At 40.3% G+C, this 23,073-nt stretch overlaps 1 protein-coding gene across 6 annotated transcripts in view; it reads right to left on the bottom strand.

The window, feature by feature from the left end:
- TUSC3 (tumor suppressor candidate 3) overlaps window positions 1–23,073 on the bottom strand; it is a 151,272-nt gene that overhangs the window by 121,413 nt on the left and 6,786 nt on the right. For all 6 annotated transcript variants that reach the window (XM_064272871.1, XM_023551161.2, XM_010592493.3 and 3 more), the window contains exon 2: window positions 531–700. In XM_064272871.1, the coding sequence (XP_064128941.1) occupies window positions 531–700 (170 nt within the window). The remainder of the gene's footprint in view (window positions 1–530; window positions 701–23,073) is intronic.

Below are 23,073 nucleotides of genomic sequence, written 5' to 3'. Positions count from 1 at the left end.
AAGACCCTGTTAAAAGGATGAAAAGACAAGCTACAGACGGAGAGAAAATATTTGCAAACAACATACCTGACAAAGGACTAGTATATAGAATACACAAAGAAAACTCAGTAAATGGACTTCCCTGAATAGAAGTGATCCTCTCTACTAAACTGTTAACATACAAGATATTTGGGTGCGGGTGGGGGTGGGGGTGGGTATTTCCTTTCCCATCGGATATAATTAGGTGAGCCACAAGGCACTGCCTGAATCACATATTTTACCTTTATACAGGATATAAAGATAGCATAACTTTGTTTTCATAATTATATGTGTAACTGGTCAATAAACATTTTACATGTTCTCAATAAAAGAATATTAGCCAACTAAAGCCACTTTCTAGAATACACTGATTTTAAGCTTACTTTTAAAGGCACATAGTTATACCTGAGTACACCACCAAATAATTGTTTTTCTTACACATATGTATCTTAAAATAAACATATATAAGTCTAGGATAATAATTTCTAAAAGTTAAAAAATACATAAGTTACCTGCACACAGAACACTGCCGCTGAGGCTGAAGAGCAGTGAACATGACAATCATGGAATAGTTTCGCGGGGGCGTCTTTATAAATTTCCGGAATTTATCGCCATTCATTCGGAAGATGGAACGTCTGGAACTCCAGTCCATCAGCTGCTCCACTTTTTCAGCTAAAAGGTTCTGAAATTAAACATACGGTTAAAGTCCTTTAGTTTGTATTTCATATAAACAAAATGATGTAGTTTTATTTTACCCAAAATGAATTTCTGTGAAAAGTCCATGGTGGTGAACATGTTCATTGTTAAGTGACCATATATGCATACAATACTCATTGTTAAGTGACCAAATATGCATTAAAAAGTATTTTTCCTAATTATTTCAAAGGTTTATAAAACGGATATGAAAAGTAAAAAATTATTTTGACTTCCAGAAAGATGGAATAGATGTACTTTTCCCTAATTCTCCCACTAAAACTAAAAACCAACCGCATTGCTGTCGAGTCAATTCTAACTCACAGCGACCCTACAGGACAGAGTAGAACTGCCCTCACAGGGTTTCCAAGGATTGCCTGGTGGATCTGAACTACCGACCCTTTGGTTGGCAGCCGCAGCACTTAACCGCTATGCCACCGGGCTTTCCAATCCTTCCACTAAATGCAGCTTAAAATTCTATCATTCACTCTGAAAGGTGGAGAGGAGGCGGCGCACTGGCTAGGACTGCAGGGCCTGGGGAAGCACACAGCAGTAGGCTCCCTGGGTGTCCTCTTGCCTGGTACTGCCCTGACTGGTTCTTGCAGGAGCTGGCAGATCCAAGACCGCCAATGAAAGCAGACACTAGGCCCTAAGGACAGCCTACTGTCTCCCCACGGGGTAAGGAAAGGGCAGCAAAGCAAGATTAAAAAAAAAAAAACTTTTACACAGTAACGGCTCTACTCCAGTCAAACATCAGGGGACAAAACTGCAGCCCCCTTCCTCCCCTCCAGACTCAGAAGGGAAGGCTGCGTCGGGGGCTTCGACGCCTGCCCTCCCTGAGCTGGGGGCCAGGACTTTCATCCCAGCCCACACGGTGTCAGCGGAGGAGGCCTGGATTTCCACACTCCCCCTCCCCACTAGGGTGCTGTCAGAAACAGCCATGGGAGAAGCAGCAATGGGGCCCTCTCTCTCATCGTGCCATGTCAGTGGGAGCCACAAGGGGACAGTAATGAGGCAATGCTGCCAGGGTTGTATTAGAAACTAGGTGGCACAGTGGTTAAGAGCTTCGGCTGCTAACCAAAAGGTCGCCAGTTCAAGTCCACCAGGAGCTCCTTGGAAACCCTATGGAGCAGTTCTACTCTGTCCTATAGGGTCGCTATGAGTCGGAATTGACTTGATGGTAACAGGTTTGGTTTTCCCGGTTTATGGGGCTCATGTAAATCTTCACACACGTGTGTGCACGCAAACACATCCCACATTCTACCTCCATCAGGAAGAACAGCAGAGTCATGGGTCAAGGTCAAGGACCTTACTGGGCTGTGACGCTTGTCAAGTGGAACCTGCTGTGGTTTCTCGAACAGTCGGAAATTATTTGCAATACTTAATCTGACAAAGGACTTGTATCCAGATTATATACAAAACCTACGAATCAAATAAAAAAGGCAGAAAAACAAAGAAAAACACTAGGATATTTTAGTATACTTTTCTCATTAAATACACACAAAAAAATACAGTTTCTTTTTACTTACTCTTTGAATTCCTACAATAATCTTACTCTATTTTTTCTTGTTTAGATAATTACATTACATTAATATGCATTTATCAAATCACAAAATAACGGTGAAGGGTCAAAGATTTTACCCTACTTGCAAGCTATCAAGTAAGTTTCATAGATTCTGGCAGAAACGGGACTCCTGAGTGAATGTGAACATTGAATAAAAATAAAATGTAAAGGACAATTAAAGCTTCTAGAAACCAAAATATCAGTGGTTAAACACTAAACCACCTCATCTACTTTATGGCCTGATTGTTCACTAAAGCAAAGATCACCAATAGTTTGGGAAAACCCAGAAGATGACAACGAGCTACACAACAAATAGGAAAAATAGACCATTTTTACCAAAATTATAAAACGCACAGTATACATATTCGGGTTTAGTATACGTACACCATACTAAGCGCAAAGATTCAAACAAGGAGTTAATTAAGAATTCTGCAAATCACGGTATTGTTACAGAAACGTAATCCACCCAGTGTCAGGAAACTTTAACCATTATTTTATTCAAAGGTGTGAAAGCGAGAGATTTAAAACACATTAAAAAAAATCATACCAAAAATTATTTGACATAGTGTAATTTCCAAAAAGGAAAATAATAAAACAATTCCATTTACCAAAGCAGCTGGAAGAATAAACTATCTGTGAATAAACTTAACCAAGGAGGTGAAAGACACTGCTGAAAGATTATTAAAGACCTAAATTAAAAAAAAAAAAAAAATTCCTGTTCACGGATAAGAAGAGTTAATACTGTTAAGATAGCAATACCACCCGAAGCAATCTAAAGATCCCATGTGACTCCTATAAAGATTCCAACGGCCCTTTTACAGATAAGGAAAAGCCGTTCTTCAAATTCATATGAAATTGTCAGGACGACACAAGCAATCTTGGGAAAAAACAGAACAAGTTTGGGAGATGCACACTTCTTGATTTCAAAACCTCCTGAAAAGCTACAGTAATTAAAACAGTGTGGTATTTGCATAAACATAGACTACAGACCAATGTAACAGAATATAGAGCAGAGGAATAAGCCTGTATTTGTGCTAATTGATTTTCGACAAGGGTGTCAAAACCATTCAATGGGAATAAAACGTTCTCTTCCAAAAATCGTGCTGGGATAATTAGGCACCCACGTGTGGAGGAACGGAGGTGGACTCCTAACTTACACTACGTACAAAAATTAACTCAAAACGGATCATCAACCTATGTATTAGAGCTAAACTATAAAACTCCTAGAAGAAAACATACGTTATCAATCTTTACTACTATGGATTTCACAATGGATTCTTAAATATGGCACCAACACACCAGCAAAAAAAGAAAAATAAATTGCGCCAAAGGACTTCAGAAACAAAGTGAAGAGACAACCTCCAGAATGAGAGAAAAAAAAAAATTGCAAACCATGTATGTGATAAGCGTCTAGTGTCCAAAATATATGAAGAACCCAAAACTGAATAACAAAAAATACAACCTGATTAAAAATTAGACAAAGGATTTGAATGGACATTTCTCAAAAAAAGATATACAAGTGCTGACAAGCTCATGAAAAGATGTTCAACATCACTAGTCATTAAAAAGCAAAACCAAACCAGTTGCCATGGAGTCAATTCCAACTCATGGTGGCCCCCATGCGTTGCAGGGCAGAACTGTGCCTTACAGTGTTTTCGTGGCTGAGACCTGTCAGAAGCAGGTTGCCCGGCCTTCCTTCCAAGGTGCTACTGGGTGTAGCCTTTCAGTTATCAGCAAAACCCTTAACTACGTGTACCACCCAGGGCACCACTTAATGCTAGAATCAGATATAACTTTTAAAGGTGTAGATGAAGAAGGAAGGAAGCCCTGAGACTGAGATTATAAACTGGAGAACGACTGAAATTTTAATAGCCAGACTTCAGAACTGTTTATACACAACACCCTCCTGTCAACAGACAACAGCATCAGAATGGGGGCCCCAGTATTTTCTCTAAAGGATTAAACTATGAAGTCATTTAATAAGGGACAATCACAGAATGGGCTAAATGAGCACCTCATTTCTATTCCACTACTACAATAGGTTCTGTCACTATCTTTCTCAAACTCTTTCATATCTCTACTGGATATGTATTACTGTATAAACAAATATCTCATTTTCAAACAGGTGCCGATACAAAGAATCCCCCCAGCTATAAGTAACAGCAGAGAGGAGAATCTACTTGCCACCGTACAGGGCCATCTGGCTTTCCTCCCTTGGGAGCACGGATCCAGGCCAGAGGGCCGTGACCAGTGTGAACGAGTATAGCAGGGACCCTATTATCATAATACACTATATCATAAAATAATCCGCACTGCTCCAGAAGTCAACGTATATAACCCTTCACTGTTTACAGCAACATACTATGCGCTACACCTGAAGTAAAAATTCACCGCAAGAATACGGAAAAGCAAGAACATTAACTATCCATAAACTGCAAAATGGAGAGACCATTTTTTCAGCAAGTTCACTCTTAAGCCACACAACAAATCAGTAAATCACTGATGGTTGGATTATTAAAACCAAGAAAATTTAAATAGAATCCAACAGAAAAAAAGCCAAGAGCACAGCATTAAATGTACTCTAAAAGTTTTCTACCACCTTTTTCATCAACATTTAAATAAGACTTGGCCTACCAAGTTACTTTCAAATGGCAAGAAAAAGTCAAGTTTTTTAAGAACAAAACGTTTCCTTTGGTTATTCTGTATAAAAGACATACTATTAAAATATTACTCCTGGTATCTGTATTACTGACCTCTAAGGTTGAGGGTCACCGAAATTGCCAGAAAAACTTATGTGTGGCTTTGTGTGGAAGAAATTGAGTAATATGTGAGGCAATATTCTAACCTCGGGCCCTGAAGGAGAGTGAGATGTCCCCAGTGTCATGTTTATCCCTATAAAACAACTTACCATAATTTATTTGGAGTTCTTGAGTGGTTAACTCACTTGGCTGCTAACCAAAAGACTGGAGGTTCAAGGCCACCCACAGGTGCCTCGAAAGAAACACCTGGCGATTTACTTCCAGAAAGTCAGCCACTGAAAACCCCACGGAGCACAGTCCTATTCTACAGCACACGGGGTCCCCACGAGTTGGAACCGGCTCCAAGGCAACCGGCATTTTATTTGCATTACTTCCTTAGGGTTCCTGTAATGAAGTACCACAAGGTGGGGGGCCTAAAAAACCAAAAATATATTGTCTCACAGCAGGAGACTAGAAGTCAGAATTCAGGGTGACAGCAGGGTCCCCGTGCTCTCTGGAAGCTCTAGGGGAGGGTCCTTTCTTGTCTCCCCAGCGTCTGGTGGCTCCAGGCGTTTCTAGGCTTCAGCTGCAGCATAACTGCCTCTCTGCCTCGATCTCCCCATGACCGTCTCCCTTCTGTCCATCTCTGTCTTCTCTTTAGTAAAGACACCACCCAGGCTGGACCAGCACCCACCCCACTCCAGTGTGACCTCATGTCAAAAAGACCCAATTTCCAAACAGGGTCACATTCACAGTTACCGGCATTAAGACGTCAGGATATCATTCTGGGAGACACAATTCAATCCGTAACAATGTTGAAATTTATTGTTTATAAAAAGAACAAAGATACTGTAAAGTAAAAAAGCAAACAAAAAATTAAGGAATTCAGTAAAAACAGACCCTCATGGAGAAGGAGGGAAACTACTTGAAAATACAACCAAGAGATGAATCAAAATAAAGAATTCACGAAAACAGCAGTTATGGTAAAAGACTAAATGGTGAGTATAGTATTTAATCTACTGAATGTAAATACATTTTAAGGTAAAGCTAAGACTAAACAACTCTAGCAATTATGGTTATAGAATAAGTCTGACCATAACGGTTTGCCTAGTAGTCCCTTTCTCTCTTAAAAATGGATGTTATATGGCTACTCAAGACTTAAAACACTGACATTAATTTACCAAATATTTAGAGATGGGGAAGAGAATTAGGGAAGAAATGTGAAGAGTACAAGATTTCTGAATCCTTTATAGTATACACGAAACCCTGTTGGTGTAGTGGTTAAATGCTACGGCTCCTAATCAAGAGGTCGGCAGTTCAAATCCGCCAGGCGCTTCTTGGAAACTCTGTGGGGAGTTTTACTCTGTCCTACAGGGTCACTGTGAGTCGAAACTGACTTGACAGCAGTGGGTTTGGTTTTTTGGTTTTTATAGTATACAGTCAATCAATACAGGCTTTAATAAAAATATACCATTGTTTAAAAAATAGTGATACACGTGTTGAAGGGGAGGAAGGATACTGATGTCTGCAACTCACTTGCAAATACATCTAAAAAGATGGACTGATGAATGACAGGTAAGATGAACAGATACGTGACGAGACAAGTATGGTAAAATGTTAACTGGTGAACCTAGCTGGTCAGTATTTGAGTACTCAGTGTAAAATCATTTCCAACTTTTCTGTATGTTTGAAAATATTCATAATAAAACGTTGAGAAAAAAAATAAAGCTCATCTAATGTTACTGACAACTGCTTTTGAGTGATGAGCTTTTTAGTGGGTTTTTCATTTTACCCTTATCTTTGAACATTTCTATTTTGCTCTTTATTAACACGTATTCTTTTAAAACTACGGTTGTAGTTTTTAAAAAGAGTTGAATATTATCAGTTACTTTTACCGTCTAGTACTAAATTAGAAACGCCGTAAAGCCCCAAACCATGTCTTATTCATCACTCTGTCCCTAATCCCAGCCCAGTGACTGTCTCATAAATACTTGTATATTAATTACTTAATTAGTTCATCATCAGTTACTTAAGTAATACTTAGTTAATTAATGAAACAATTTACTGGAGATGTAGACACGGAATTAACATGGCTCTGTCAGAGGTGAAAGGGCTAGACACCCTAAAATTGTTTTAACCAATCTCTATTTACAGAGGGAACATCACACCATCTCTCCCTACCCACTTGTGGTCAAAACCGAAAAACCAAACCCACTGCGGTCGAGTTGATTCCCACTCATACTGACTCAGAGTAGAACTGCCCCACAGAGTTCCCAACGTGTGCCTGTTGGATTCAAACTGCTCACCTCTTGGTTAGCAGCTGTAACAGCTAACCACTACACCCTCAGGGTTTCCCCACTTGTCGCAGGAGTGTGCAAAACATTTGCTATTATGACGAGAGAGCACCCTGGGTGAAAGCTGGTCATGAAAACTAGGAAGTAGACTACATATAAAGTATTTAGTGTTCTTATTCATTCAGTAAAAACATCTACTTCGTTTTATATACAAATATATGAAATGAATCACTATAAAATGTAAATTAAAACCATATTAAAGAACACAATATGGAGACACGTTGGTACAATCTTTGTTGTTAGTTGCTGTCAAGTCAATTCCATCTCACGACGTCCCCACGTGTGTAGAGCAGAGCTGACCTCTGAAAAGCAGATCACCAGGCCTGTCTTCCGAGGTGCCTCGGGGTGGGTTTGAATGGCCAACCATTTGGCTAGTAGTCGAGGGCTTAACTCTTTGCACTGCCCAGGAACTCCATCAAAACACTGTCTAAAGTACTATTTCATATTTTAAAAATACATATGTGTAGTCCTTCATTAATTTATTTTACATATTAAATATATGGGAGGATCTATAGCAAATTGATAATACTTTATTTCTGGAGGAGATTACAGGCATATGTCTATTTCTACTTCATAAATTTCTACATTGCTTGACATTTTATCCATATTACTTTATAAACGTAACAACAATCATTGTCAGTTGAAAAGAGACAGTGAACTCGATATCCAAAAGAGTACCTAAAAGACAAGAGCTGGACTATATGAAGAATAGGGCATCAGGATTAGAGGAAGACTCATTAACAACCTGTGTTATGCAGATGACACAACCTTGCTTGCAGAAACTGAATAGGACCTGAAGCACTTAATGATGAAGGTAAATGACCACAGCCTTCAACACATACCTCAACATAAAGAAAACAAAAATCCTCACAACTGGACCAAAAAGCAACATCATGATAAATGGGGCAAAGACTGATGTTGTCAAGGATTTCATTTTACTTGGATCCACAATCAACACCCATGGAAGCAGCAGTCAAGAAATCAAAGGACACACTGCACTGGACAAATCTGCTACAAAAGACCTCATTGAAGTGTTGAAAAGCAAAGGTGTCACCTTGAAGACTAAGGTGCATCTGACCCAAGCCATGGTGTTTTCAATCACCTCATATGCATGTGAAAGCTGGACAATCGATAAAGAAGACCAAAGAAGAACTGATGCCTTTGAATTGTGGTGCTGGAGAAGAATATTGAATATACCATAAACTGCCAAAAGAACAAATCTTTATTGGAAAAGTATGACCAGAATGCTCCTTGGAAGCAAGAACGGCGAGATTACTTCTCATACACTTAAAACATGTTGTCAGGAGGGATCAGTCCCTGGAGAAGGATATCATGCTTGGTGATGTAGAGAGTCAGTAAAATAAAGGAAGACCCTCAATGAGATGGACTGACACAGCGGCTGCAATGATGGGCTTAAGTATAGCAAGGATCGTGAGCGTGGCACAGGACCCGGCAGTGTTTCGTTCTGTTGTGTACAGGGTCACTATGAGTCAGACCCAACTCAATGGCACCTAACAACAACAACAAAAGACAAGAAATTCTGATTCCTCTAAGAAGTAATCTGAAACAAGCCAGGTGTTAAATCAGTTACTGTATACTTCTTTGCTATTCTTACAATAACCTTCCTATATCTACTGATTGATTCCACTCTCTCTCAGAAGCTACACTCCCCCTTCAATCTAATCCTTATTTTGGGGTCAGCTTATTATCTGAGAAAATAAGAACATTTCATCATAGTCTAACTTGCACGGTTACTACTACATTCATCTTTGTTGATGAACATTTTAGTCCGTTTGAGTAAAAATGACCGGGAGTAGATATCAAAAGTTCTTCAATAACCAGACTTTTATGTAGCTCTTTACTAAAAAACCTATCCCAGATATTTCAAATCTAATTTAGCGAACGATTAAGAGACAGGAGATACAAGAAACCAATATAAACCCCCCCAAATAAAACCATTTTCTTGGGTTTAGTATGATAAAGGCTGGAGCTTTCTGGTGATAAAGATGCCAGAAACAGACAAATTTAAACTATTAAGTTACTGCAGAGTACTACAGTCCTAACCACCTTCACAGAGGGAGCTTACATTCTGCTACCATGAACATCAACCACTGTTCAAAGGCTTACCCTTAAACAGCCTAAACAAAAAAATCAGAAAGCAAACAAACCCTTAGATGAATTTTAAACATCAGTTCGTAATTATATACCTGAGTAGCCTATACCCCAAACCCGTACCTGAAATAAACAGAAACTAATCCTTTTTCCACTTCTGACTCTATCTTTGGACCATCGCTTTTTTTATTACATTTATTTATAATAACTATATAAAATACCTGTCATTATTTTAAGAACTTGGGGAACTGTTTTAATGCAGAAAAATAAAAATAATAAAACACTCATATAGCCACCACACAGAAACGATAATTATCAGTGAGTCAGGTCTGTTTTTTTTCAGGTTTTTTAAATAAAAACAATGAAAACATTACAGATACAACTGAACTTTGTTTTATCCCATCTTATTCTCTTCTCTCCAACTCAGATGAAAATATCATCTTTAAAATATGTATTTATACAAAGACACATACACTGTTGCTAGTTACTGTTTACACAAAGACATGTATGTTGTTGTTAGCTGCCATTCAATCAGCCTTATGTATGACAGAATGAAAAGGTGCCTGGTCCTGCAACATGTTTCATTCCATTGTTGGGGCTGTTCTGTCCATACATCTCAGAGGCTCAGAGATTATTTATGCTGGAACCAAGAAAAAAACCACCTTATATGAAAAGCATTCCTAAAATACCAGTGCTGGGCCACACAAGGAGTACATATGCATGTACAGTGGAGCCCTGGTGGCACACTGGTTAAGCGCTCGTCTGCTAACCAAAAGGTCGGCAATTCAAAGCTTCCAGCCGCTCCTCGGAAACTCTATGGGGCAGTTCTACGCTGTTCTATAGGGTCACTATGACTCGGAATTCACTCGACAGGGTTTCGTTTTGGTTTATTATGTGTATATATATGCAAATATATGTATATATATATATACATACAATATACATATATACAAATAAACATTTACTAGGGAAACCCTGGTGGCGTAGTGGTTAAGTGCTACAGCTGCTAACCAAGAGGTCGGCAGTTCGAATCCACCAGGCGCTCCTTGGAAACTCTATGGGGCAGTTCTACTCTGTCCTACAGGGTTGCTATGAGTCGGAATCGACTCGATGGCACTGGGTTTGGTTTGGGTATTATGTAAAAGGAGCCCTGGTGGTGGAGTGGTTAAGCGTTTGGCTGCTAACCATGAAGGCTGGCAGTTCGAATCCACCAGCTGCTCCTTGGAAGCTCTATGGGACTGTCCTATAGGGTCACAATGAGAAGGAATCAACTCGATGGCAACAGGTTTTTGTGATAACATCTAAAAACAATACATATTACTAACTAAAGGTATTTTCCCCCTATTAATCAATTTAGAATTTGAATTGCCTTAAATTTATTCAGATTTATTTTATATAGTGGTTAGGTACATTGTGATTTGTCTTTTTCGTTTCCAGAATTAACTGAAATACAGTACCAGCGTTTACTTTTACATTACACCTTGTGTTGTGTGGGATTTCATTTTCTAGCAGTTCATTGTTTTTTGTTGCTTGTTGTTCACACGCAAATGCTTATTTCCTGTGGATTCTAGCGCAGAATATATGACATTTATATTAACAATTTGTCCTAGGGGTTGTATCTTTTCCATCTTCACATTTTACACCTACTTGTGAAAAGACAGTATCTTAGGGTGGAATGAGGAAGCAATGCACTGGTCTAAGATAAGTGGCATTGGGTTTGCACTCAGACAGGCACAAGTGGCTATCTTTGCAATCTTGGGGAAACTGCCTAATCTTTGTAAATGGGATGGTAACAGTTTTTGTGACAATTAAATCTTTAATGTGTATGTGAATATATGTATGTACATACCTATGTGTGCATGTCTACATATATCTATTATTACACACGAGATGTCTGCTAGTATAAAAAACCAGACTAGTTGCCTTTGGTTTCTGGCTGTATGGACATTATCCTATCAATGACAGCACTGTACTTCAGGATAAATCTTCAAATGTTCTTTTCGATGATGAATGTGACGCCATTCCTCTTCAAGGTGTCATTCTCAGCATAGTAGATCATATGATTGCCCTGTTCAAAATGGCCAATACCAACTCATTTCAGCTCACTAATGCCTAGGATATCTATCCTTATACATTCCATTTCATTTCTGACAACTTCCAATTTTCCTAGATTCATACTTCATACGTTCCATGTTCCGCTTATTAATGGATGTCTGCAGCTGTTTCTTCTCATTTTGAATCGTGCCACATCAGCAAACGAAGGTCCCAAAAGCTTTACTCCATCCATGTTATTAAGGTCGACTCTACTCTGAGGAGGCAGCTCTTCCCTCCGTAGTATTCTGAGTGCCTTCCGACCTGAGGGGCTCATCTTCCATCACTGTATCAGACAATGTTCAGCCACTATTCATAAGGTTTCACTGGCCAATTTTTTCAGAAGCAGACCACCAGGTCCTTCTTCCTAGTCTATCTTAGTCTGGAAGCTCCGCTGAAACCTGTCCACCATGGGTGATCCTGCTGGCACTTGATATGCCAGTGGTATGGCTTCCGGCGTCACAGCAACACGCCAGCCATCACAGTAGGACAAACTGACAGGCGAGTGGTGGCACACTGGAGGGGCAAGCTGAAAAGACCACAGGCTAGCACTCCCTTCCAGTTCTACGCATAGTGTGGAGGTGTTATCCCATGAGAAGGCCATTACCTCCCCCATCCCCAGCTCCAGGACAGGAGAACAGAGGTTCTGTCTAAGAAAAGAGACAAAACGGGAAAACTGGCAGCCACATGGCATTGCCTAAGGCACTGTGGAAAACAATGCGATTTTAGAGAAACGATTAGATACTAGCTGTTGTTTTTTTAGTTTCTGTCCAGTCGATTCCAACCCAAGGCAACTCCATGTGTTACACGGTAGAACTGCTCCACAAGGTATTCCTGGCTGTAATCTCAATAGAGGCAGATCGCCAGGCCTCTTCTTCCCAGGACCACTGGGTGTGTTCACACTGCCAGCCTTTAGTGGAGGACTTGCCGCTCTGGAGGCTTAACCACAATCTCTGGCAACTCCTTTTTATGCCACATTAGCCACTTTACAAGGCAGCCATTTTTAAAACAAAGTCAAACACAAAAATGAACTTTAAAAATTTCTTATTTATAAGTATATGATTAAATACCAAAAAAAGTTTGTGTAGCTACCCCAAAATATATCTGATTGAATATGCCCCATAAAATGTACATTTTAATAACAATGTGCTGCATTCCAAAAAACCATCAATTGGTTTTGATACATAGGCTTCCAGTAGATATAAAATTTTCCAAATAGCAAATTCAAAAAAAAAAAAAAAACTTAAATAAAAAGGGCTCCACAGAAAAAGAACCATACCCAAAGTTCAGACTATCTTTTCTTCAAAATAACCTTAAAATATAATAACCCTAGGCTAGTTAGTTCCACAGCAGGTGACATTCCTTATAACTGAAAGCATAAAGTGAACATGCTTACTCAGTTCTAACTGGCTGATCCCTATAAATGTTTTCCAAGTGATTTACACCTAGATGAAAGCCCATCTGAACACAAACCGGAACATCCAGCTTATAATAATGTTTGATTGACCCATTTCTCTAAGGTGGTATAAACTTTCCCAAATTCTCAAGAGGAATAAGACAACGTTAGTTATAAAGAGAACTCCAGTTCTCGTGGAAATAAATATGGGTAAAAACCCTAAAGCCATCAGCAGAATTACCAACATATACATTACTCATGGAGTTAAGAGGCAGCTGTTTTACTAAACCACACCTCTTGTCCAGGCCTACCATTAACTACCAGCTAGAAGTAAAAATGAACCTTCCAGTAATAGGAAAAAGCAAGAGAGTCTGATCAACTGTAGCTATCCTATGGAATAAAGGAGAGTGGGATGATAACAAAAAAGTTGAACACTGAATAAAGGCAGTTTTATAACCTACATTACGTAACCAGTGTTGACATTTTATGAGTCAGAATAGACACGACGGCAATGGGTTTGGTTTGTTTTTGGTTATGATATTTTCTTATACATATAATTGTATAACTGGAGTCCTGGTGCTGCAGTGGTTAAGAGCTCAAGAGTTCAGAAGTTTGAATCCAGCAGGGGCTCCTTGGAAACCCTATGGGGCAGTTCTACTCTGTCCCACAGAGTGGCTATGAGGCAGAATTGACTCGACGGTAACAGGCTTTTAACTGTATAATTTCGGTACCAGCAATGAAGAATGCAGCAGGTTAAATCTCTATAGATCTTGAAGTGGGGACAAGAGCAGGAGGGAGGGACGCGAACTCAAATAAGTTGGCAGTTCGAACCCACCAGCCGTTCCATGGGAGAACGATACGGCAGCCTGCAAAGATTTACAGACTTGGAAACGCTATGGGCAGTTCTACTCTGTCCTATAGGTCGGTATGAGTTGGAATCAACTCCACAGCTGTGGGTTTGGTTTTGAAAAGGATATAATAAAATTTTACCAGGTTGTGGTACTTAAATGAGCATGACACATAGCAGGAATTCAACCAATAGCAGCCATTATCATTAGTTTATTATAACTATGTTTAATCATATCAACAAAGTACAAATATTAGTGCCTGATTTAATTAAATGCTTTTAAGAGTATTTCCAAATTTCTTCTTCCAGGATCAAAACTATTGGTAGTTGCTGCTCAATTAAAAAAAAAAAAAAACAAAAACTGAGTTTTCTTTAGATTAACAAAAGAAGGGAGAAAAAAAAGACCCCTAGGAAACCCTGGTGGCGTAGTGGTTAAGTGGTACAGCTGCTAACCAAAAGGTCTGCAGTTCGAATCCACCAGGCGCTCCCTGGAAACTCTATTGGGCAGTTCTATTCTGTCCTATAGGGTCGCTATGAGTCGGAATTGACTCAACGGCAATGGGTTTTTTTTTTTTTTTTCTTGAATTTATGTAGTTTCATATGCTATATAGTTGCAGAATATTTCGAACCAAAGAATACAATCTTTTAACCAATTTCTATCAAATATCGTTAAGATCACTTAACATTCAATAGATATGTTTCAACAATCAATAAGCAGGTTAATATGTATATATGCAGATATAAACATATATACATAAAATATTGTTTTAATAAAAATGTATTAGACATCGTGTATCCATTTTAAAACTCTTCCACTCTACCTCTAAAAAAGGTGACCACATGTCCTGGGTAGCCCGGGCCAATCCCAGCTGGCTCCCATTATCTCAGCAAAATTTCTAATTGCACCTCCTTTCACTCCCAAGGTGGAAAACCCTGGTGGTCAGGTGGTTAAGACCCGCAGCTGCTAACCAAAAGGTCAGCGGATTGAATCCACCAGGCACTCCTTGGAAACTCTAAGGGGCAGTTCTACTCTGTCCTATGGGGTCGCTATGAGTCGGACTTGACGGCAATGGGTTTTTTTTGTTTTCACTCCCAAGTATTGTTTGGCTCAGATGATAAATTACATGGCCATCCTACTTCTAAACATCTAGCTTCTTCTTGCCAGATGCTATTACCTGTGTCCTGGCACAGATATCAGGATATTATACAGATATTCTAAGACAGTTTAAGTAAACTTTTTGTTTTATGTATAATGTAACTTCATTACCATGCTATAATTTGTTACTTCAATTCATATGGGGAGATTTTCTGATTCACACCTCGATTAGTCTAAATTTAAGGAGTTTATATTTTCTACGAAAAGAAATTGCCCATATATTTCCCAGCAGGTACTAAAAAGAAAAAAAAACTATATAAATGGATGTAAGCTAGTGCAACAGATGAGTGACTAAAATAATTAAGTTGCTTATCTATCTTATGGTACTGTGAAGCATCTGGTTCAAAGATATTTTAATGGTATAATTTTAAGAGTATAAATAAGCTTCTACTTCACATAGTCTTAGCCATATATAATAGTAATAAAAGAAATTAAGGTATTAATTCTTTATGAGTTCTCAGAATTTGCTCATTCGTTAGATAAGCAATCAAATAATAGTCTTCAACAATGATTTACTGAAAATCTATGGAGCCTAAAGCAGGTCTGTTTGGCAACATATTTACTAAACAAATAGTTACATTTATTACATAAATGTAGTAATAGTACATTGGTGACGTAACAGTACCTAATAATAGTTGTGTAACAGCAGTCTATTTGGCTACTAAAGAAGTCAACCAGAAAACCACGCGGTGAAAGCCTAGAATTAAATGTGAGGTTTAGGAAAATAAAGGATAAGGTAATCTCCACTTACCAAAAATACATGACAAAGTTTATCTAAATTCACCAAAGCGAATTTATATATTTCTGAATCTGTGGTTATCTTCTTAATGCAAGGTAAAAGAAATTGTAAACATCTTTCATATTCATCAACGAGCCTTTAATTTGAAAATGACATAAGCCTAATTCAATCTAGTTTGTGCAAAAAAGGACTTTACCCCACCCAAGGAAGGATGGAGATAAATCTGGCTTCAGGATAACTAGATCCAAGAATTTAATTAGTGGTCTCAGTATACCCTCAAGCCGTAGAACCTCCACGAGGGCGGTATTTTTTGTATGTTTTATTTCTGTATCTGTGGCAACTGGAACAAAGCCTGGCACAAAGTTAAAATTTCAAAATGTTCAAAAATTTGTTGAAATCAATGAATATCCCTTCTCTTTGTGTATCTGCTTAGCTTCTGTACACCAGAGTTTTTAGCGCCAGAAGTGACAGGCAACCTAAAATTGTTGTCGTTGGTTGCTGTGGAGTCGATTCCCACCCACGGAGACCCCATGTGCGCAAAGTAGAACTGCTCAATAGGGTTTTCAAGGCTGTGCCCTTTCAGAAGCGGATCACCAGGCCTGTCTTCTGAGGCGCCTCTGGGTAGGTTCGAACCACCAACCTTTTACCTAGTAGTCGAGTGCTTAACTGTTTGCACCACCCAGGGATTTTAACCTAAAATTACACCCTTCCAATTTCATAAGCCAATTAGCAAGGTAATCCCTGCTAGCTCCATTCAGAAGACATTCCAGGGCAGGACTCGTAAGTCCTTTGCCCAGCCCTATGCCATCACTGTCGCAAGTGGGATGAGTAGTACAAGTAGCCTCCTGTGGCCATAGTTTTATCTGCTGGTCATGATGGAGGGAGTTGTTAAGATGAAGGCAAAGAGGAGGAAGAGGAGGGGAGGCCTACAGAAGGGCAGACATAATAGGTACTACACCTTATGATAACCCTAACTGTGGGCTTCTTTACCAGCAACCTAAGCATGAACAAGTTATTCATCTCAACAGTTTCACAGTGGCCGTCAGTCCTGCAGATGCTAGGGGAGATCCTCTCTGAAGTATTTAATGTGCTCAGAAAATACAAACCTGCAGAGAAAGGCAAGAGCTATGGTGTTATATTTACCAATGAAACAACCACTTACAAAAGTAGTTCTTGTACAGACACTCAACCTCACTGGACCCTGGCATCCATCCTAATCCATCATGCCACGCTGTTTTTTTTATTTTTAATCATTCTCATTCTTGGACTGCAAATCTTGCAAATGGCAAAGGACTTCATCAAGTTGATTTTAAAAAATTGATGCAGGTGAACTGCTCAAATTACATGCAAGGCCACTGACAAACGAGGGTCTGTCAGAATTATAACTATTAACATATGAAAAGAGAAAACCGACAAGGATGACAGGAGGTGCTTCAAAAACGAACATGAATGCCAGCGAATTGAGAGAAGCCCCTGAGAAAATGGGGAAGCTTCAAACGTTTCCGTAAAAACGACCTCTAGAATCTTGCTCCAAAAGCAAACATGACTTGATATCAACCATACTATCAAATAATTTTACTGGGAAAAAAAACACACCAAAAAAATTACCCATTCTTTGCTCATTCTAACAAATCGTGACTACTTGCGATTAAAGCCTAAATTTTAAGAATATGATAAATTAATTTTTATAATGTGGCTCAATTTAATATCAAGAAATGCAAAGTTCTTTTTTTCAGTACTATAAAATACCACTCCTCATTTTCACTAGATTTATAAACTCCCATAATTATGTTACCTTATGTGACAAAGGTTTGTGTATGTACTTAAAGTTCCTGATCAGCTGTCTCTGAGTTACTCAAAAGGGAGAGTATCCTGGGTGAACCTGACCTAATCAGGTGAGCCGTTAAAGGACAAAGTGTCAGCAAGGTACTCCTGCTGGCCTGGAAGAATACAGGCAGCTGTGTTGTGAACTGCCTACAGAAGGGACCAGGTGGCCAGGACCTGAGGGTGGCCTCAAAGAGCTGAGATCAACCCCCAACCAACTGACTGCCAGCAAGAAAACAAGGAATTCAGTCCTACAACAGCAAGGAACTGAATTCTGAGTGCTGGGAAGAGCACTCAGAGTTCCAGACTGGAATATGGCTGCCCCTTAATTCCTGCCTTGAGATCCTAAGCAGAGAACCAGCTACGCCATGTGCAGACGTGTGTGTACAGAAACGAAGAAACTGATGTGTTGCTGGTTATGCGCAACAGAAAACTAATACACCAGTAAGCAAGGGAGGCACGAGCTGACTTGTGTTTACTTACTAATCTGTAGTGAACAATTCCACCTGGGTTTTACCACCCTTCATCTCTTTGCTAGCACTCCCAGAGCTGCTGAAACGGAAATCATACACTGTACCAAACTTCACTTGGGGACAGGGATGGAGTTAGCATCTCAGTTCTGCATCCTCATTGTAGGGTAATGCTATTCAGCTACATGCATACCCTCCCTAATGGAATCAGCTTTGCTCTTCCCTGAAGCATGCTGGGGATGAATTCGGGATGGACTCAGGCTAACGTAGAAGGCCAGAAATGGCATGACTGGGCCAGCGGCCAAGGTCGAGGAATGCATTAGAAACAAGAAGGAAAACATCTGGGCCTAGATGTGAAGTCCCTGGGAATACTGACTGCCCAAGGACGTGGGAGAAAAAAAATGAGCCTTAGTCCCAGCTAGAATGGTATATAAACTTGGGTCCCTTGCTAGGTGGTTGCGGAAAACACTCCAGCCAGCTGCCACTGGAAAGCAGCTGGTTGCCCATGTCAGAAAGTTCCCCTGAATATACTCATGAATCTGGAAAGGGCTACGTGTCAGTTCCTCGGATTATCTGCCAGGACTTACGGTGAGGGTCTTTCCTTGCTAGGGCTGTCCCCTAACACTCACATAAAAACACCAGCTCCTTCATGAATCCCACCTTCAAAGTACAGCATTCTCTGCCCTCCTTAGTCACTGTCATGTCAGGAACCCCTGTCACGACCCTTCATCCTCCCATTATTCTGGGAAGTGAATAAAGCCCTTGCAGACAGTCTGACACTCTAGCTTTTCAATTCCTTGTCCTCATCATTCCCAGTGACTTTACTCTCCACCCCACTTCAGCTCTCATGGTCTCACCTGGTGCTGTTTCATCTGAAATGATAAAACAATGCCAATTACTAGTGACAAAAACCTATTCTTCTAGCTCTTTCACTACTGTTCTCCCCACAATGAACCTGTCCTCTAATCTCACTGGGGCCTTTCTTCTTTCTCCCAGTCAGCACCTAATAGTCTTTATTTTCCTCTTCATTTGCTCTGGAAACCCTGGTTGCATAGTGGTTAAGTGCTACAGCTGCTAACCAAAATGTCGGCAGTTCAAATCCACCAAGCACTCCCTGGAAACTCTAGGGGGCAGTTCTACTCTGTCCTGTAGGGTCGCTGTGAGTCGGTATCAACTCGACGGCAACGGGTTTGGTTTTGGTTTGGTTTCATTTGCTCTACTGGATATCCGAAACTCTCCTTTCTATCTGACCCACCTGAAAACCTCCAACTCTGAATCAGTCCAACTACACATGCTTCCTGCCCCTGTGGGTCTCCTTCTGAACTACGCTGGAGGAAAAAAAAAAAATCAAATAAAGGTTATATTAAAGACATGATTTCCAAACTTAATTGGCCATTCCTGTGACTAAGCAATGTTTCTTTGTTTCCTGGAAACCCTGGTGGCGTAGTGGTTAAGAGCTACAGCTGCTAACCAAAAGGTCAACAGTTCGAATCCACCAGGTACTCCTTGGAAACCATATGCGGGCAGTTCTACTCGGTCCTATAGCCTTGTTATGAGTCGCAATCGACTTGACGGCAGTGGGTTTGGTTTGGTTGGTTTCCTGAGTCAAATTATCTATTTTCTCAGTAGCTATTTCAAATTTTATTCACTGTTTTAAACCTCCCCATCCTACCAGCTTATCCTCCATTCTCTGCTGACCTTTCATATTATAGAGAAAACATGGGTTTCTGCCAACAAACCTACAAATCTACCTCTACCTACACCCGTAGATTATGGCGCACTAACAGCTACAAATGTCAGTATTAAAAAAAAAAAATTAAGATGCATTTTTTTTTCACAGGTTGACAGAGAGAGTCCTCATCCTTGTCATTCCAAGGTCCAGGCTGATGGCACATCCACCATCTCAAATATTCCACCACCGTGCCAAAAAAAGAGGATATGGCAAAGCATGTACTGACCCTTAAAGCTTCCGCTTAGAATCAGAAGTACCACACAACACATTGCTCACATCTCACGGGCCGGAGTGAGTCATACGGCCATGCCCGAGTCCACAAACATAGGAAAGTGCAATCCTGTGGCCTTAGTTACATAGCGCTACCGTAACAGAAATGCAAGCGAGTGGCTTTAAAGAACAGAAATTTGTGTTCTTAAGTTCAGGAGGCTTGTTATTGTTAAGGGCCACAGAGCCAATATCGACTCATAGTGATCCCAGGAGGTCAAGTCCGAATTCAGGGCACCGGCTCTAGAGAAAGGCTCTCTCTGCGCACTCTGGGGGGCGATCTTGTCTCTTCTGAAGTCTTCCTGGGTCCTTGGTGAACTGGACACGGTGTCTATCTTTCCCCGTTTGTGCCTGCTTCTGTGTCTAATCCAGGGCTTCAAAACAGTTCATTTCCATTTGAACCCCTGCTGAGAATTTACATTTCTACTCCCAGAGATACTGAATCAGAATCTAGTTTAACAAGACCCCCAGGTGATTCTGATGTATAATAAATTTGAGAACCACTGCTCTACTAGAAGTTCTCAGAAGTGGTCCCTAGCCAGCAGCATCAGCATCGCCTGTGAGCTTGTTAGAAATGCAAATTCTCAGCAGAGGTTTGAACCAGAAGGAACCAGTTCAAAGCCCTGGTCTAATCTGCTCTTTTAGAACTCAGAAATGATTAGGTTTAGGATACACCCCGCACTGACAGGGCCTCATAATATAACAAGGAAGACACCATTCCCCAACGAAATTACATGCACAGGTATAGGGGTTAGAATTCCAACATTTATTTTAAAAAACCAAACCCATCGCCACGGAGTCAATTCCGACTCATAGCGACCCTACAGGACAAAGTAGAGTGGCATCATAAGGTTTCCAAGGAGCAGCTGGTAGATTCAAACTGCCAACATTTTGGTTAGCAGCCGAGCTCTTAACCACTGTGCCACCAGGGGATATAATGCTTATCCTGCCCAGGCACGAAAACCAATTACCTGTGAACACCCTAAGAACCAAGGCTTCAAACAGGTGATTCTCATGTATGACTTTCTGGGAACTTGTTTGGATGCAAATTCGCAGCAGGGGGTCAAACCTGACTGAACTGGCTGCAGGCCCGCTAAGAACTACCACATGCTTGGATAAGGCTAAACCCACCAGCTGTCCTCGGATTCCCTTCTTTCCTCCCACCTTTTCAGTCACCTGGCGCTCCATCAGTTTTCACTCTTCATTTCAACCTCTTCTCCATTTACCACCCTGCTCAACTCTCTCCTTCCATTCTCAGCAAACTTGCTTAAAAACAGGAGTTGGCTGTTTCCACTTCTTAGAGCCCACCCATTTGTGAACCTACTACATTCTAGCTTCCACCCTAGCACTGCAGTGGAGCTGCTCTGGCCCACATCAATGCTGACCCCTTTATTGCTAAATCCAAAGGGCCCCACAGTTCTTATCTGACCTCTTGGTAGACCTCCCTTAACACATTTTCCTCCTGTGACATCCAAGATCTTCTAGGTTTCTTTCTTTCCAGCTTTCTGGTGTACCTTTGGCAAACTTGTTCGCTGTAGAACACTGAAATGTTAGTATCACTAAGGGTTTTGCATTGTGTCCTCTTTTCACTGCACATTCTCTGGCTGAGTGATTTTTATCCACCACCATAAATTCAATTACCATTTACAGTAATGATCTGCAAATTCATTTCCTCCTCAGCCCAGATTAAAGCTCCATACCCATACATTCTACTGCCCATCAAACATCTCAGTTCAGATTTCACATGGGATCTTCCACGTTCTCAAACGAGAACACATGACCTTCCTTCCAAAATCCTTTCCTTCCCCAAGTTTCCCAGTCCAGTAGATAAAACTCCCCTTTTTCCAAGAAAGACAGTTATCATTCTTGTCTCCTTTTCCCTCATAGCACACACAATTACCAAGTACTGTCTAGTCTGGCTCCTAAACAGCTCAGAACTACGGCTATTTTTCTTCATTTTCAACTGCCACAACCGATTTCAAGTAATTACTACTTCTGACCTTGATTTCTGCAGTAACCTCTTGAGTACGCCGTCACCCTTACTCCAAGCTTGCTTCCCTGTCTTCTAAGCTATTCTCCATAGCACAGCAGGAGCAAGCCTTCTACAGCAACACTTCATCCCATCACCTCCAAGATCAAGAACTCCTGATCTTCTCCAACCCCCTCATTTTACATTTGAGAAAACTGACCTCAGAAAGGAGCTGACGCCTTGAATTTGGACTTTCAGCCTACTTTACTGTGAGGAAATAAATTTCTCTTTGTTAAAGCCATCCACTTGTGGTATTTCTGTTATGGCAGCACTAGATGACTGAGACAGTCTGGTAATGAGAAAATCACTGCTGAACTTATCAAGAGCCAATTCAATGGCAGAACTTGTCAAACAGGATGAAGTTATTTCACTAAAAATTATGCATATCAAATGCAGTATTTTTTAAAATATTTCATGATGCCAAATCAATTTGTGCTACTTCTGAAAAATCACTTCAAAAATATGAAAAATAACATACACTACCCCTCCCGAGAATTCACTCACCAATATCACCACTAAAGCACACACTATGTTTCAGGCACCATGCCACGTATTTTACAGGATCATCCCATTTAACAGTCAAACTTCTACACAGTAGCTACTAACAGACTATCTCCACTTTACAGATGAGGAAAATGAGGCTTACAGCAGTAACCTGACTGAAGTAATTTTAAGCATTTGCCAAGCGCAAAAGCAGTATATTTGAACATGAGAATAAAGATATTAAAAAAAAAAAAAAAACCCCTCCTCAAAGAGCTTACAGAATAATGGGAATGACAGAGAGCAAGTCACAGAAGTGCTGTAAGAAATAAGCAGAGAGACCCAACTATTAAAGACAGAGAGGAGTACCCAGTCCAAGATGAAGGAGGAGGTGGCTGGCCCAACTTGAGACCAGAAGGAAGCATGTAAAAGTGGTAAGCTATAGAACAGAAGACAGGCAGAAAGATGCTCACTCAAAAACATCACTGAACAGCATTTAAACTCTGCACTGCATCCTATACACCCCAAAACCAAACCCACTGCCTTCAGGTTGATTCTGACTC

This window comes from Loxodonta africana, chromosome 19 (genome assembly GCF_030014295.1).
Source record: "Loxodonta africana isolate mLoxAfr1 chromosome 19, mLoxAfr1.hap2, whole genome shotgun sequence".
NCBI lineage: Eukaryota > Metazoa > Chordata > Mammalia > Proboscidea > Elephantidae > Loxodonta > Loxodonta africana.
Note: the sequence above shows the minus strand (reverse complement) of the source record. Positions and strands in the feature narration are given on the sequence as shown.